The sequence below is a fragment of the Merops nubicus genome, unplaced genomic scaffold (genome assembly GCF_000691845.1).
Source record: "Merops nubicus isolate BGI_N331 unplaced genomic scaffold, ASM69184v1 scaffold16100, whole genome shotgun sequence".
Taxonomy (NCBI): Eukaryota; Metazoa; Chordata; class Aves; order Coraciiformes; family Meropidae; genus Merops; species Merops nubicus.
In genome coordinates this window covers 26,439-40,399 of record NW_008581133.1, presented here as the reverse complement: position 1 = coordinate 40,399, position 13,961 = coordinate 26,439, and the positions used below count along the sequence as shown (strand labels likewise).

The window sequence follows — 13,961 nt, the reverse complement described above, 5'->3', positions numbered from 1 at the left end:
CAACTTACAGCTGAAAAATAATAGAAATCTGAATAAGTGCTGGGCTCAATCACTAGAGGGAGTCATGATCACATACTAAATTAGTGTATTGCACAGACTATTATAAACACAATTATGAAAGAAATAGAAGAGAAGACCATCAGCTAGATCTGGATGTCACTCAGGGAAAAGAGAAAATTAGATTTGTTTCCTTAACAAGGTTCTATTTCCAAAGACTCCAGACCTTCTCCTGGGATCTCTCAAATCAGCTGTAATAACAGGTTTTCAAAATTTATCTTATTGCCTACATTTTAAGACAGAATAAGGTATGTGACAGAAAAAGCCAAAATTATCAGTTTTGCAAATGACACGCAGCATTGCATCAAGAAAATGTGAGGATTTTAATTTAAGCAGCTTTACAGCCCATTTCACTTGAAATCAAAAAGTAATCTTAATCATGTTTTTATTTTTAAACTAAATTGGCACAATTACATCCAGCATGAAGAGGAACTACCAAAAGGCTGCTTTTGCAACAGATGATTCCCCTTGGCTGTTAATAAATTTAGGAAAAGCATTTCTCTGACAGGCTGGGGGAAGCTGCCCCCCTCAAAAAATAAAAAGTAAAAAAAAAAAAATCAGTAATCATTCTTTTATTTGATTATCTGATCAGTTGTGGGTTTGAGGGTTTTGGTTTATTTTCAATATATGAAATGTCTTCTTTATATTGGCAAGATTTTTTTTCCCCCCTTTCAACTTCTTAGCAAAAACCACAAAACAATTTGGCTGGCTGCACTGATGGGAATTTACACTTGGCTCACAGTTTTACAACTGACTAGACAGTTTCATTAACAGTAGCAGCACACACAGAGCTTTTAACACCCAGCTTGAATCCTGCCCACCCTTGGTAGAGCACAGCCCAGAACACCATCAGCTCTTGAACCAAAATCTACCACACGCCTCAGGTGACACATTAGCAAATGCAGCCCCAGACAAAGTAGGAGAGCTTGCCCAGTGCTCAATCACACAGTGTTTGACTCCTTTACATTCAACACGTTTACACCAGAGGTTGAAATTCTGCACAATTCTGTTGCTTAGACAAGGCAGCTAACACCTTGACAATGCAAAAAGTCCAAGAGACTTTCTGAAAGACCTCTAGAGGTTTGTTTTTAACAAGAACAGACAGCAAGTTCCTCATGTGAAGAAATAAAACAGTGTGGGAAGCAAGAATATGTGCAGTGAGAATGAGAAGCACTTTGTGGTATGCTGTGGAACCATATGAAGCAAGGCTCTGTGTAAGCAATGCAGTCTGGAAAGTTAAATTCTGGCAGACAAATTCATTTCCCCTACTAGATACCCACTCCAACACCAGGGCAAAGGCTTAAACACCCTCTACTTCCAAATACACACCTCACTCTATAAACAGACCAGTCCTCCCAAAGCCTATTGCCACCAGAACTGCAAACATACTTCTCCATCACCATCTATACAAACTGGTCCTTTAAGCAGACAAATCACAATCCTCAAGGCTCTTACTCCCTTTCCAACACCCAGGTGCCCACTTTGAACATTTCACTGTGACATTCTCTTTCAGATGAAACGGTCTGGGAAAGCAGCTCACTTCCCCTTGCAAACACTTCAGCTCATAAGATAAAGCTGGATAAACTCTTCACTGCATTTGCCCACAGCTCTTCATCTTTTTCTTCCTGGAAGGATTTAAGTAAGCAAAAAAAACCTTTTCATCAACATGAGAAAGAACAGAAGATAGCATGGAAAGCTCCACAGCACAGCAAGGAAATCTGAAGAGCTGTTCTCTCAGTTTTCAGTTCTTGTTTTCTTTCTCCATGCTTTAATACAGCAGCTACCAGCATCCACTACTGCTATCACTCACCTGTTTGTGATGGTGGAGTTCTGCTCCTTCAGCACAAGCTCCCTTTGCTGCAGGGCCACAATTTGCCTTGAGAGATCATCAGGTGTCCTATACAATTAAAACAAAACAGAATTTTTTAACAAAGCATTGGCTGACAAAATACGTTCTATGCATAACCATAAAAAAGGTCTCCCAGGGTCATATCCTGCACAAAAGTCTGTTTTATTAAAGTCATTGCTAAGTGCTGTAATCACCATCCAAGCCTGCTTAAACCTTCATACCAGATGAACAGACAGCTTATTGCTTTAAAACATTTTTTTTTTACATAGATAAGTGTTTCAAACCTCCTGCCTACCCTGGTGCTCAGCACAAACACCCAGGGGTGAGCAGAGCCAGCATTACTCTAATTGCTGCTCAGCCACAGAGTCTGAGTGCAGCATGATCACAGGATTATTACCAAGAGGGCAGGAAAGGAGGAAGTAAATGTACATCTAGATTGTACAATTCAACAACTCTGGCTACTTCTCAATGCCCTCTGATCATGTAGAGGTTCAGCTACAGCATAAGTAATTCCAAGCAGTGTTCCCACACAATTATTGGTGTGCTGAGTTCAGAGTTCTTCATATAAGCAGTGACTCCAGAGCCATGAGGGGGGAAAAAATAATAATAATCCATCAGCTCTAGCTAACACTTCAGATACCACTCTGATAACCTTCTCTTGTCAAAGAGATAAAACATTTCTACAGATCCGTTAGCAAAAGCTCTGCAGTTGTCAGGAGCAGGTTTATTTTTCCAGCAAATCCAAATTTGAATCCTTAAAGCTAGTGGAATGGGATAAAGACAACTTCAGTCTGGCAGTCCCAGTAACCACTATCCCACATCAACAGCCTCTGCAGGAGATAACTTCTTTTTGGAGATCTCTCTTTAAATCCTGGGTGTAGAGATACAACTCTAAATGAAGGTAGGTTATGAAAAAGAATACAAGATTTCTCTCTTGAGCCACCAAAAAGTTTCCCATCCCATAAGAGAAGCATCTGTATCACACTTCTCAAAGGAAAGGAAGTTGGAAAGGGCATCCTAGTAGGTACTGGGTACATCCTGTTGCTTCAGCAAGATGCATCACCCCCAAAGAGAGTGCCCCAAACCCTGAAAGGGTTTTTCCATAGGAAGCAAGTGGGAAGCCAGTTAACAGAGTGTGTTTCTACAGATTTCACTTCTGCAAGCGTCCCCCAAGATGCAATTCAAGGCTTCACTGTTGATGGCAGACACAGCTAAGCCTGGTCAGATTTTACATTGTTCAAATGCAGCCCTGGAATGAGGGACCTGCCACTCCCAAAGCTGAATAGGTAGAAGATCTGCCTCTAGCTTGATCAGCCAGATTCTAATTGAATCTAGGACTTAAAAAGCCATTTCTCTGATGATACCACTTTTGAGTGCACTGTTCACATACAGAAAAGGCATCACTTTTTCTCTTTAATCATCTGTCACTTCCAGCCACATGAAAATCTGTTAAACACTGAGCTGATGCACACAGTCAGGATTCAATTCTGGCAATTCCAATTCAAAGGTTTCTGCTTTTTGCTTCCAGAATTGCACACTTGGAGTCTTCCTCAGTAGAAATTTTTGAAGACTAATACCACTTGTGCTACATGCAAGTCTTAACAGTCAATATGTAATAAAACAGATGGACGTGGTCTCCCCTCAGACAATGGAGACATGCTGCAGCAGTCAAAGCAATCTGCCAGAACAGAATGAGACACTGTCCTTCAAAGCCACCACACTCACTGGCCATGGAAATGATGAGAAGCAGCTAAGACATCAACCTGACTAAAAAAAGAAAAGAAATTCAAATTCTGGCAGCAGAGACAAATTAATTTTAAGCCAACATGCACCTGGGTTTTCAAATGTGTTGCAGCACTAGATAACACTTCAAACTTCTGTAGCTGAGCCTGAAGGGATTCTTAACTCAAGCAGTTCCCCATCCCTTTCCTGAGGGCTATTTAATGGCTGGCACCAGAGCAGACACTGGAGAACTAATTCAGCCCAGTCTGAAGCAAGCCACATAACCCAAGAGCAAGGGAAAACCAAAACTGGCTTCTTGGAATCTCAACTGTGATGAGCTCAAATCTAACACTGCTCTAACTTTATTTTACGTTGGAGGACTTGGGTTCTTTCTGTGGGTATGTTAAATGAGAACATATGCCCAAAAGTGGAAGACAGTTGGTTTCACGTGCTCCACAGTGCCTGCAGGGGAGAAAATAATAGCAAAAACCCTAGAAGAGAAGTCTATAAAGCTACAATCTGATTTCAGCATGGGTTCTGTCTGCAGGAAGCAGACCTCTAACTCAGATTTTCCCCATGAATTAAGGAATAGATGTTCTCTTTTCACAATCATTTTGAACTTGAAAATTCTAGAGGTAAGGTAAGTATAAAGACAACTTTGTATTAGTGCTGATGAGAAAAAAAAATTCAGATTATGTTTCCCTTTCCACTTTACCATCTTTCACCTACTAGAATCACCAGAAGCTAAGAAACAAAAAAAAAAAAAAAAAAAAGAAATGGACTGGGTATGCTTAGTCAGTTTGGCAAAAAAAAATTGTAAGCAGACATTCTGATCTCAGCCTGGACAACCTTTGTAAAATTTAATGCCAAGTCAAGAACGGGGCTCTGAAAAAAAATGCAGCTTTAAATCTCTCATAATTCACCCAAACAGCCAATTTAGCACAAGGATAGTGAGTATCAGGCATCTCTCTGGCCATGCTGAGCACCAGCCCTCAATGCCAGTGTTTGGTCCCTGCATCAGTGAAATAATTGCACAGATTTTTGTTGAAAGAGAAAACTATTTGCCTTGACTTTTTTCTCATTTTCTCAGAAATTCATGCCATAATGTATTAGGACTGAGAGAACTGAAATTAATCCAATAGTAAAATGAGACTGGGCTATAAAAAGCCACAGATTTCTGTAATGATACCTACTGACAGCCTCCCAGTAAAAAACAATCATCCTCATCTGTTCAGCAATTGAAACCAACACCCAGCTTCCAATCTCAGCTTTAGGAATTGGCAGCTTTAGGTTTATACTTAGTTCTGGAAGATGTTTTATTGGCATTAGATACCTTTTTTTTTTTTTTGTAAAGTGGAGAAGGATATACATATTACAGAAAATAAAGTCAAAGGGTATTAAGCCCTCCAAAGAAGAGTTAACTCTATAACATTAAATCATGTCAGGTGATCAGAGACCCTTGCATGCACTCTGCTGCCAAACACCTTTATTGAAAGGTTTCAAAACCTGCTTCTGAAGCAATAAATCCTATCCTCATTGCATACAACCTGCCAAAAGCCAAATTTACACAGTTCCAAGTAAAGAAATGACACTGCATGTACAAAGAAATTAAATCAGGCAAGCTTCCAATTTGAAAAGAAATGGTCAACTCCCAAAGCACTGCAAACACCAACCAGCCCCCAGCACTGTCAACAGCCCCCTTATTTCACAGGTTTCTGAAAAACATGGGCTAGCTGGACATACCTTCTGCAAAGATCTGTTCATACCTTGTAGAACAGCTGATATCAAAACCAGTATTAAAAAGACAAGAAGTCTGCTTTAAGAGAACAGAGGTATAGAATTAAGAGCAGCAAGGTACAGACCTACCAAAACCACTTGAATCGCCACAGCTACGAGGGAAGTTTGAAACTGTCCTCACATAAATACACCCAGAGCTCCCTTTCTGAAAGGCTGTGGCTCTGTGCACTGCCACTGCTCACCCTGGCTCCCATGTCATGGTGGAACCCATGGAACAAAAATACCCCACACCTGGTTTGTATCAGCTGTGCAAACTCTGTAAATGGAACCCACACATTCAAAGGGACAATTCAGTAGCAGGGTTTTATTAAAACTGAATCATATACTATGTAGCTATAACAGTAACATGAAGAACAAATGACAAAGTGGATTACAAAATGTGGGTGCAGATTAAATCACTGACTTCAGCTCCTTTTTCCTGGGTAAGGCACAAGAAGTCAAAAGCTAGAACACTCTTCCTCTGTCCCACCATCCCATCGTGAGGCTGCATTTCTGAAATAACATTTAAGTAAAAATATTTTTTAAAAATAAATCAACAAGTAGGAGAATTTAAGCTTAATTTGGAAACAAGATTTTTTTTTTCCCCCCTAAATAAGCAAATTAATCCAGCATAGTTTAGCATCACAGTAAGGCAGGAGGGACAAAATTGCTGTTAACCACAGCTCTTTGACTTCCTTTGAAGTGCAGATAATTTGAAAAGGAGTAATTTAAGAATTATAAGAACCTAAAACTGTCCAAATTAAGTGAAAAATTAATTTAATGGGATGCCCATCCAAGTCACTCAATGACTTTTAAGTGCCCACTGGCACACTTTAACTTTTAAGAAGGAAAATGGCTTGTGCAATTTTTTTATGCTTTTTGTTTTCCATGCACACAACTGACATTTGCTAGAAAGTTCTGTTGAACTTCCATAGTTAAGGCCATGTTACCATTTCCACATAAACCATGACACTTACACATTGAGAATTAGCTGCTGAAGTAACATTAAACCAAGACTTGGTAAGCAGATGAAGACGTTAATATAAAAATTGAGATATTTTTTGATTTATAATTTATCAGAATGTCAACTTCTTATTCCTTCTATAAAACATTTCAAAATTCACAGCAAAAGAGGTTTGATTGTAGCTAGATATCTGACATTAAATTCTAACTATGGAAGTGAAAGACAAAAGTAAAACTAAATAGAAAATCAGGCATGTAGTCAACTCTGTTTGGAGCACTGTTCTTCAAATTTTTTTATTAAATTTGCTTGAAACTACCAAATTAATAATACACTTATAATAGTAAATTACTCAGAATTATTTATTTTTGGAAGTCTGTTGAGCTAATATTTCCCTCTCTACTTTTAACTCCATGTGAATATATGATAACATAGATTGGTTGTCTCAACTCAGTGACAGTAAATTGAAATGGAACATTCCCAGGTGTTTGGGAGAGCATTTTAGGTGGATCCATAAACTGTCTTACACTTCAACATAATTAACTGGCAAAGACCAGAAACAGAATTCTTTACTCAAGTGTTTGTTAAGAGAATCAAGGACAGAAAGGGAGGGAACATCTGCTTCTTTCTCTTTAATAAAAAATTCCAGGGGGTTTTGTTGGTGTTTACTTGGGGATTTTGTTTTGTAAAATCTGGATCTTGTTCCTTTTCTGGTTTTATGTATAAGAAACACAGGAAGATTTTTAAACTCTCCTCTCCCCAAGAAGGACCTTTCCTACTTTTAAAAATAATTTAATCTTCTTCTTAGGCAGGAAAACAACAGCTTCTGAAGAACAAAACAGAACGATAACATGACAACAACAGAAGATTTCTGGAAAGGCATTTTAGTTGGTTTAAATATTTCTGTGTTATTAGAAAGGCTGTGAAATGTTTTGAATAATCTCTTCCTGTATGCTTGAAGTGAGTCTCCTAAACCTCATTTTTGTGTATCTGAGCTCTACAACTGCTTTAACTCCTCTGTTTCTGGTTTACAGTACTCCCACTCATTTCTTAAACTTCACCAGCAAGTCCAAATCAGCTTAGCTCCCGTGATGACTTGCCCTTCAAGTAAGTACATCACATCACAATAATCACAACAGACTTGCCAAGACACAGTAACCTCCTTAAGTTTAATTTGGTCATATTAACTCAAAGTTTGTATCAGAAAACTAACTTGCTCAATATCCCTTTCCCCTCAAAATGCATCACCTCCTGGGGAGCAGGTCTTAGCTCCCCTTCACCAGACTAGAGGAAAACATTCCACTAAAATCTGGTGTCCAGGCCTGGAAGTTCTGAGAGTTAAGATTCACAACAGCACTTCTGCAAAAAAGCTCCTTCAAGCTCCAGTGCAGGTAGTTACACTTATTTGTTAACACCTTCATGCCTACATCCTCCCTTCAAGTTGTTAACTACATTAACTAAACCATGTGGGTAGGGAATCTGATACATACATTGTGCACAAAAATAAATTCTCAAAACACTAAGAGATGTCAAAAAAGCAAAACTAAGCTATAGCTTAGGCTGTTCTCCAATAAACAGCATACTTAATTTATGTAAAAAGTGAAGAGAGGAAGTCTGTAGTGTAACTGAGAGGAATAAGCAATCTCAGCTTCTGAGGTTCCCTTCATTTAGAAAAGAAACCTCACAATTATGTATAGATAGAATCAACAAATCCAGTTGTTCTTTACCAAAGCAAATGTCCCCATTAACCACTTGAAGCAGAACAACTTATTTGTAAGAAAACATTTTAAGTGTTTATAAGCGTCTTGACAATTCTAAAGACTATTGATATCTCTTTTGAAGCAACTGCAAAATTAGCAATTAAGCTAATCAAGCCATAATAAAAAAAAAGGAAGAAAACTCTTAGATTCCAGTCAATAGACTTTATTAAGTTTTAATGAAAAAGAGTTTTTCCTCCCAAAGTTAACAATATGGCCTCATAACAACCAATCTTTCCAGTTTCATTTCTACTTTAAAGATACACTTACAAACGCAACAAGATAAAATTAATCTTACTTTTGAAAAGAAATTAATTATTTGGTGGGCATTTCAACATTCCAAACTTCTTTCTGATCCCTTGCTAACAGAAAGCACAGAACAAACCACTGAAACTTGGTGAGCTCACGCACGGCACAGAGGAATGTAACCTTACAAGAGGAAAGCTCTGATAGACCTGGAGGAGAGGGAGTGTATACACAGTAGCATCAAGCCTGCTGATTTGGAAAGCAAGATAAAAATAGTCAGGTTGGGGTTTTTCGGTTGGGTGGGTTGTTTTTTGTTTTTTTTTTTAAATCTTTACCCAGAAGTCAGGTCACTGCATACTGAATCCCATGACATGCGATTTAGAACTTTGAGAGATCACAGTGAAACAAAAGCAACTTTTACAGTTTGATTGCAAAAGTGCTAGAGCCCAAGGCTGAGCTTTTCACACAGCAGGCACAGAGTGCTGCCTTTCCAAAAGGGGCCCAGCTCACACAGATCATCTCTGCAGGCTTCCAGGCTGCTCTTCTCTGGGTGCAATCCAAAGACAGCAGAACAAATCTAACTGCCCGCTGCCAATGAACTGGCCATCACTGGCTTTGCTTGGTTCATTTTCTGCCACTAAAGGCCTGAATCAGCTTGCTGAAATCCCCCCTTTCCACAAGAAGCTGTTAGAAGCTCAGCTGTCTTCTCATCAAAACACATCCTCAAGCCCTCCTTGAACTCAAAGCGCTACACTCTGAGCTGGGTAACGTCAGCCACATGGAAGAAGCAATATGGGGACTGAAGGGTGAGACATCAACTGTCAGTCTGGCTCTCAGAAGATCGGTGGGAAGTCACACTACCTATGCTGCCAGAAAGCCACCATTATGTCATCAGTTTGGGGTGGATGAGTAATTGTATACGAGGTCTCAAAGATTCCTTGTACTACTATCAGGACTAGAATTCATCAAGAGTCAAAACTAACCTATGGTTTAAACAGGGAAAAAGACGTACTATGGCAGAGAAAGTGGATAAGTAACAAGGGAAACAAGAGAGTTAACTAGAAAACAAGAATGAACTATCTTGAACTCCCACTAATGACAAGTGTATCCCCACACAAGCTCAATTTGTACTTCTGCTAGCCCACAGGGATGCCCTGGGGTTGCTCCACTGTTTCACAGTACAGCACAAGGCTGACCACTTGGGATGACTGGGGTAAACCATGCTTGTCATTCCACTCTACTCAGCTGCCGCTCTTCGGGTATTCTGGCACACAAGCTAATGATTTGTAGAATAAATAGGGAATAATTTTTAAAAGTATTGACTCAAAATCTTACTTATGCTTGATATTTTCAAAACAAGCAAAGCATGCTTTGCCATGCCCTGTTCTTGACTCTCCACAGGAACGAAAAAAAGAACCACCACACCACACAATCTTTTTGGTATTATGATACAGATGAAATCAATTCCTTCTTGCAGTATGCATTGCTCATCTCACATGGAAAAAAATGGAGAGAGTCTACATATTTCAATCATGCTGTAGCACAAAAGAAATTTCCTTTGGCTTAAATTCTGTTGCATAAAATGAAACAGTTTATAAAGGCCACAAAAAGCCATTTACTATACAACTCAAGAAACAGAGGAGTGTATCTGCAAAGCTATTAAATATTCTGTATCCTCTGTTTACCCATATACAAAAACAAACAGTTCTTAAGGTCTTGCCTTTTTCAGGTTATCAAGGAAACACAACAAACCTATTGTACTTATTAATCCATAAGAACCAGTCTCTCCAAAATGGTTTCAAACCATTGTTTGGTATTATGTAGGAAAAATGCTTGGTCTCTAGCACCAGAGACCTCCTACAGCAGCATCCTGCTCCAAGGCAGACAGCACTACCCACAGCACTGTGTTCCCACCCCACTCTTCCCTAGTTTTTCACTGTATCTCATCACTGCTCCATCTCTTCCTAAAAAAATCAGAAAGTCCTTTACTGAGGGTGATCCTTAAGTACCTTAAGGATTCATTCACAATCCGTTTGAAATTCTAAACCAATTACAGCTCTGTACTATTCAAGGTTCTAAGATGACATCTGTGGGTAACAACTCTATTTTGCTTAACCTTTCCCCCCAAAAACTAACACGGATTAGAGATCAAACAAACAAACAAACCACAAACACAAACTTCTAAAGCACCTTTGAGGTATTTACCAGCAGCAGCACAGAAGTAGTGAAGTTGAAAATTACCATGAAGGATTTTCCAAAATAGCTGTTGCTCCTTCACATGCTGGAGTAGATATCAGTACGATCTTCACAATTAAAGAAGCAAATGTTTTTCTTCTCAATTTGCAATTTAATTTAGTGAGTATAATTATATATTAATGATGCTGCTGAAAGGAAATTGTGGCATATAATTTTGTACCTACTGCCCTTAAGATGTAAACGGATTTAATACTGTAATGTTTTGTTTTACTGCAGCAGCAGCAAAAGCTATTTTAAGTCTTTTACCCCATCACAAACCTAATTTGAGGAAAAAAAAGACACCTAAAGGGAAAAATAATGCCATGAAATGAATAAAATATCTTGTTCTAGGAAGTCATAGCTAGGGTAGTTTTTCCCTATAGTTTCCATTTGTCAGTGGAGTTGGAAAATTACTGACAACCTAGAGTTGGGCAGAGTGAACAGTGTGAACTATATGCTGGGAAAAACTTCACAAGGGGGCTGGAGAGTGGACCATAAATCCAAGTAATCTAAAGAACAGAATCACAGCACAACACCAATATATTTATTCTAGCCATGTGGGTATTCCAAGACTTCCAAGGCATTTGGTTAATTTTAAGTAAAAAGCCAGAGTGAAATATAAGCTCATTGGAAACAAACTCTGAATAGACAGATGCTGTATCTTTCAAAAAGATACAATTCAACAGAGGATCACTAGAAGCTCTGAAAACTATTCCAGGCCAGTTACTGGGATTCCATGAAGCTGGGCAAGTGTATCACAGCCAAAATAAAAGTAGAAAAAGGAAACTTTCAGAAAATCAGGCAGAAACTTGTCCTTCTACATTACAAGTCAATGAATAAAAGCTAGTTTGGAAACTTGCTCCTCACGCAGCTGAGGGCCAGGGATGGCTGGTTACAACAGAAGGATCTCAGGTAAAAAACTTAATGCCTTAACTTTTAACTAGGCAAGAATGTTTATGCAAATAAACAGACTTGAGTTAGTAATCCTGACATAATTTTACTGAATTTCTGCCAGGCATTGTCAAGACATATGAAGACACTCAGACCAGCCTCGAAATGAGACAACATCAGCCTCTTTTCAAGGAAGGAGTGGAAAGAGGAGAAAAAGAAAAAAAAAGAAAAAAAAACACCCACCACAACTCCCATTTATCCAACACACCCTTCTGGCATAACTTCTACCCACAAGGAAATTACTAACACAGAAACATCATTGTTACAGATGACCAGAGCTTCTGTCTGATAAGAAAGGGAGCTAATACTGTAACCAAGACTTGGGCACTGACAATGTATGTGTATTTTACAGATTTCACTAAATTGATAGTCTTGTTCTTTTAACACCTGTCTGAGATAATCCTTGCAGAATATTAATTTGCCCAGGTTCTTGTATTGTTTTCAACATCTTTACTGATCATGTTGTTTCCCCAGACTCTTATCAGCTGAAAATATTAGCCAGCAGTAACACAAAATTTCTAATCTTGAGCAGGAGGAAATACTATTAATGACTGCCTACAGGTCCCTGTGAGAGCCTAGATCATCTTTTAGGCTACTTTTATATAAAGTGATTTGACATCCCATATATTGTTCTTATTTACTTCTGATTACAATCACATACCTCTTCAATCTCAGGGCAGGAATGGCCACTTTAAACTGCTACTTTAAGCTACAGTAGAAGTTATTTCATCTGTTTTTTTAATATCAGCCAATAACATCAGTCACGGGTAAATTTCTGATGACAGTTTTAGAATGAAAGCACACTGCTTATATGTTCAACTGGAATGCTAAGTTATTTTCAGACAGAAAATTGAGGTTAAGCCTGTTGCTTCAATTAATTAAAAGCTATCCAAACTCAAGCAAAGATTATTTCAAAGCTTTCACTAGATTTCATTAGAAAACAGACAAAAACAAGGCCTTAATTTTAGAATCTGAGGCACAAATAGTTTAAGCAATCTGACTAGAGACACTCAAAAAAGTCTACCCCACTGGAGACGTCCTCCTCCAACGCAAGAAAATGTAACCACATATTGATTTAAAAGAGGACTCAACCTCCCAACAATAAGAGCTATGCCCTAGATCTTTTGTTTCTTAACTTGCTAGGCAGCCAGGTATCAGTAGGCCACACTCATTTTGAGTGCCATACTGATAAGTTAATCCTAAAACATTAGTTTAAATCCCAGCTTTTTGCTTAGTCCAGCCTCACATTTAGCTATCACATCATTTCCCAAGGAGTTCATTTACCACTCAGAACCTGTTGCTCAGTTACTGGTTTTAACAAATCCCTAAGTACGTGAGCTCCCTATCTACAACCCCTGCACCATCTGGCTCAGACCTCCCCACTTAATGAAGCACATTTCTCACTCAGCTGTCCACAAGCTGGCAAGTGAGCTTAACTTCATGAAAACGAATTACACACATCCCCAGACACATGTAAATAAAACGAAGACATTTCAGATTTACAGGGCTGCCTTCAAACCCTCTCCCCCAGCTCAGGGAGGATTAAAAAGGACTTCAAAGAAGCCTGAGTTCCAATTAAAACACTGTGACCACCCCGGGGATGCAAAAATATTCCTCTGATTAGCGAGATGCACTCTTTGAACTGTTTAGCTAAAAAAAGCTTTCAGAACTTTAAACAAATGCAGTAATTCTCTCATACTTTTTTTTTAAGTTTCTAAATTTTTCATATTCAAAGTGAAGGACAAATAACATTTCAGACCAAAAGTTTTATGGAAGCCCTTTCACACATCAGCTCTAGGCATCTACTAACAAACATAAGACATGCTGAGACCTAAACACTGCAGTCCCAGGACAAACCAGATGACAGAAGCTGTTGCTGCAGTGGTGCTGGGACCCCAATATAACACACAGTATGAAATCCCAGTCCCATCAACCCTCAAAACCATTGTCTCTCAAGGACAGAGCACATCAATCCCACCTCATTTGGAAATCCTGCTTTCTATCCTTAACATCCAAAACTCCCAAGCCACACATATAAAATGTCTCATACCCAAGTCCTTTGACACACCGTGGCAATAAAACAGTTGCCCTCAGCCGTGGCAATAAGGACAGATTTAAATAAAATCCTCTTCCTATGCTTCCCACAATAAAAAAAGGAAAGAAACAACTCACCCCACTCCCTCAGTCTCTCATTCCTGAAACCAGAGTTGGGTTAGCCACTCCAAAAGTTTTAACATCAAGAAGAATGATGAACATTAAGAACAATTGCTGGGGAAAATAACATAGTCTTAGAGCATGCCAAAGCAGTCAGAGCTAAGTGGATATAATAAACCTGCCTGCAAAAGCCAAACCCCAACTTCCATCATCCATAAATAATGAATAATTTATGTCAGAAGGAAACAGAAGC

General features: G+C 38.8%; 1 protein-coding gene across 1 annotated transcript in view; it reads right to left on the bottom strand.

Moving 5' to 3' along the window:
* The window catches only part of MAD1L1 (MAD1 mitotic arrest deficient-like 1 (yeast)), a 361,734-nt gene that overhangs the window by 322,539 nt on the left and 25,234 nt on the right, over positions 1–13,961 (bottom strand). Inside the window, exon 9 of the mRNA XM_008948855.1 lies at positions 1,868–1,954. Coding sequence (XP_008947103.1) covers positions 1,868–1,954 — 87 coding nt within the window. The remainder of the gene's footprint in view (positions 1–1,867; positions 1,955–13,961) is intronic.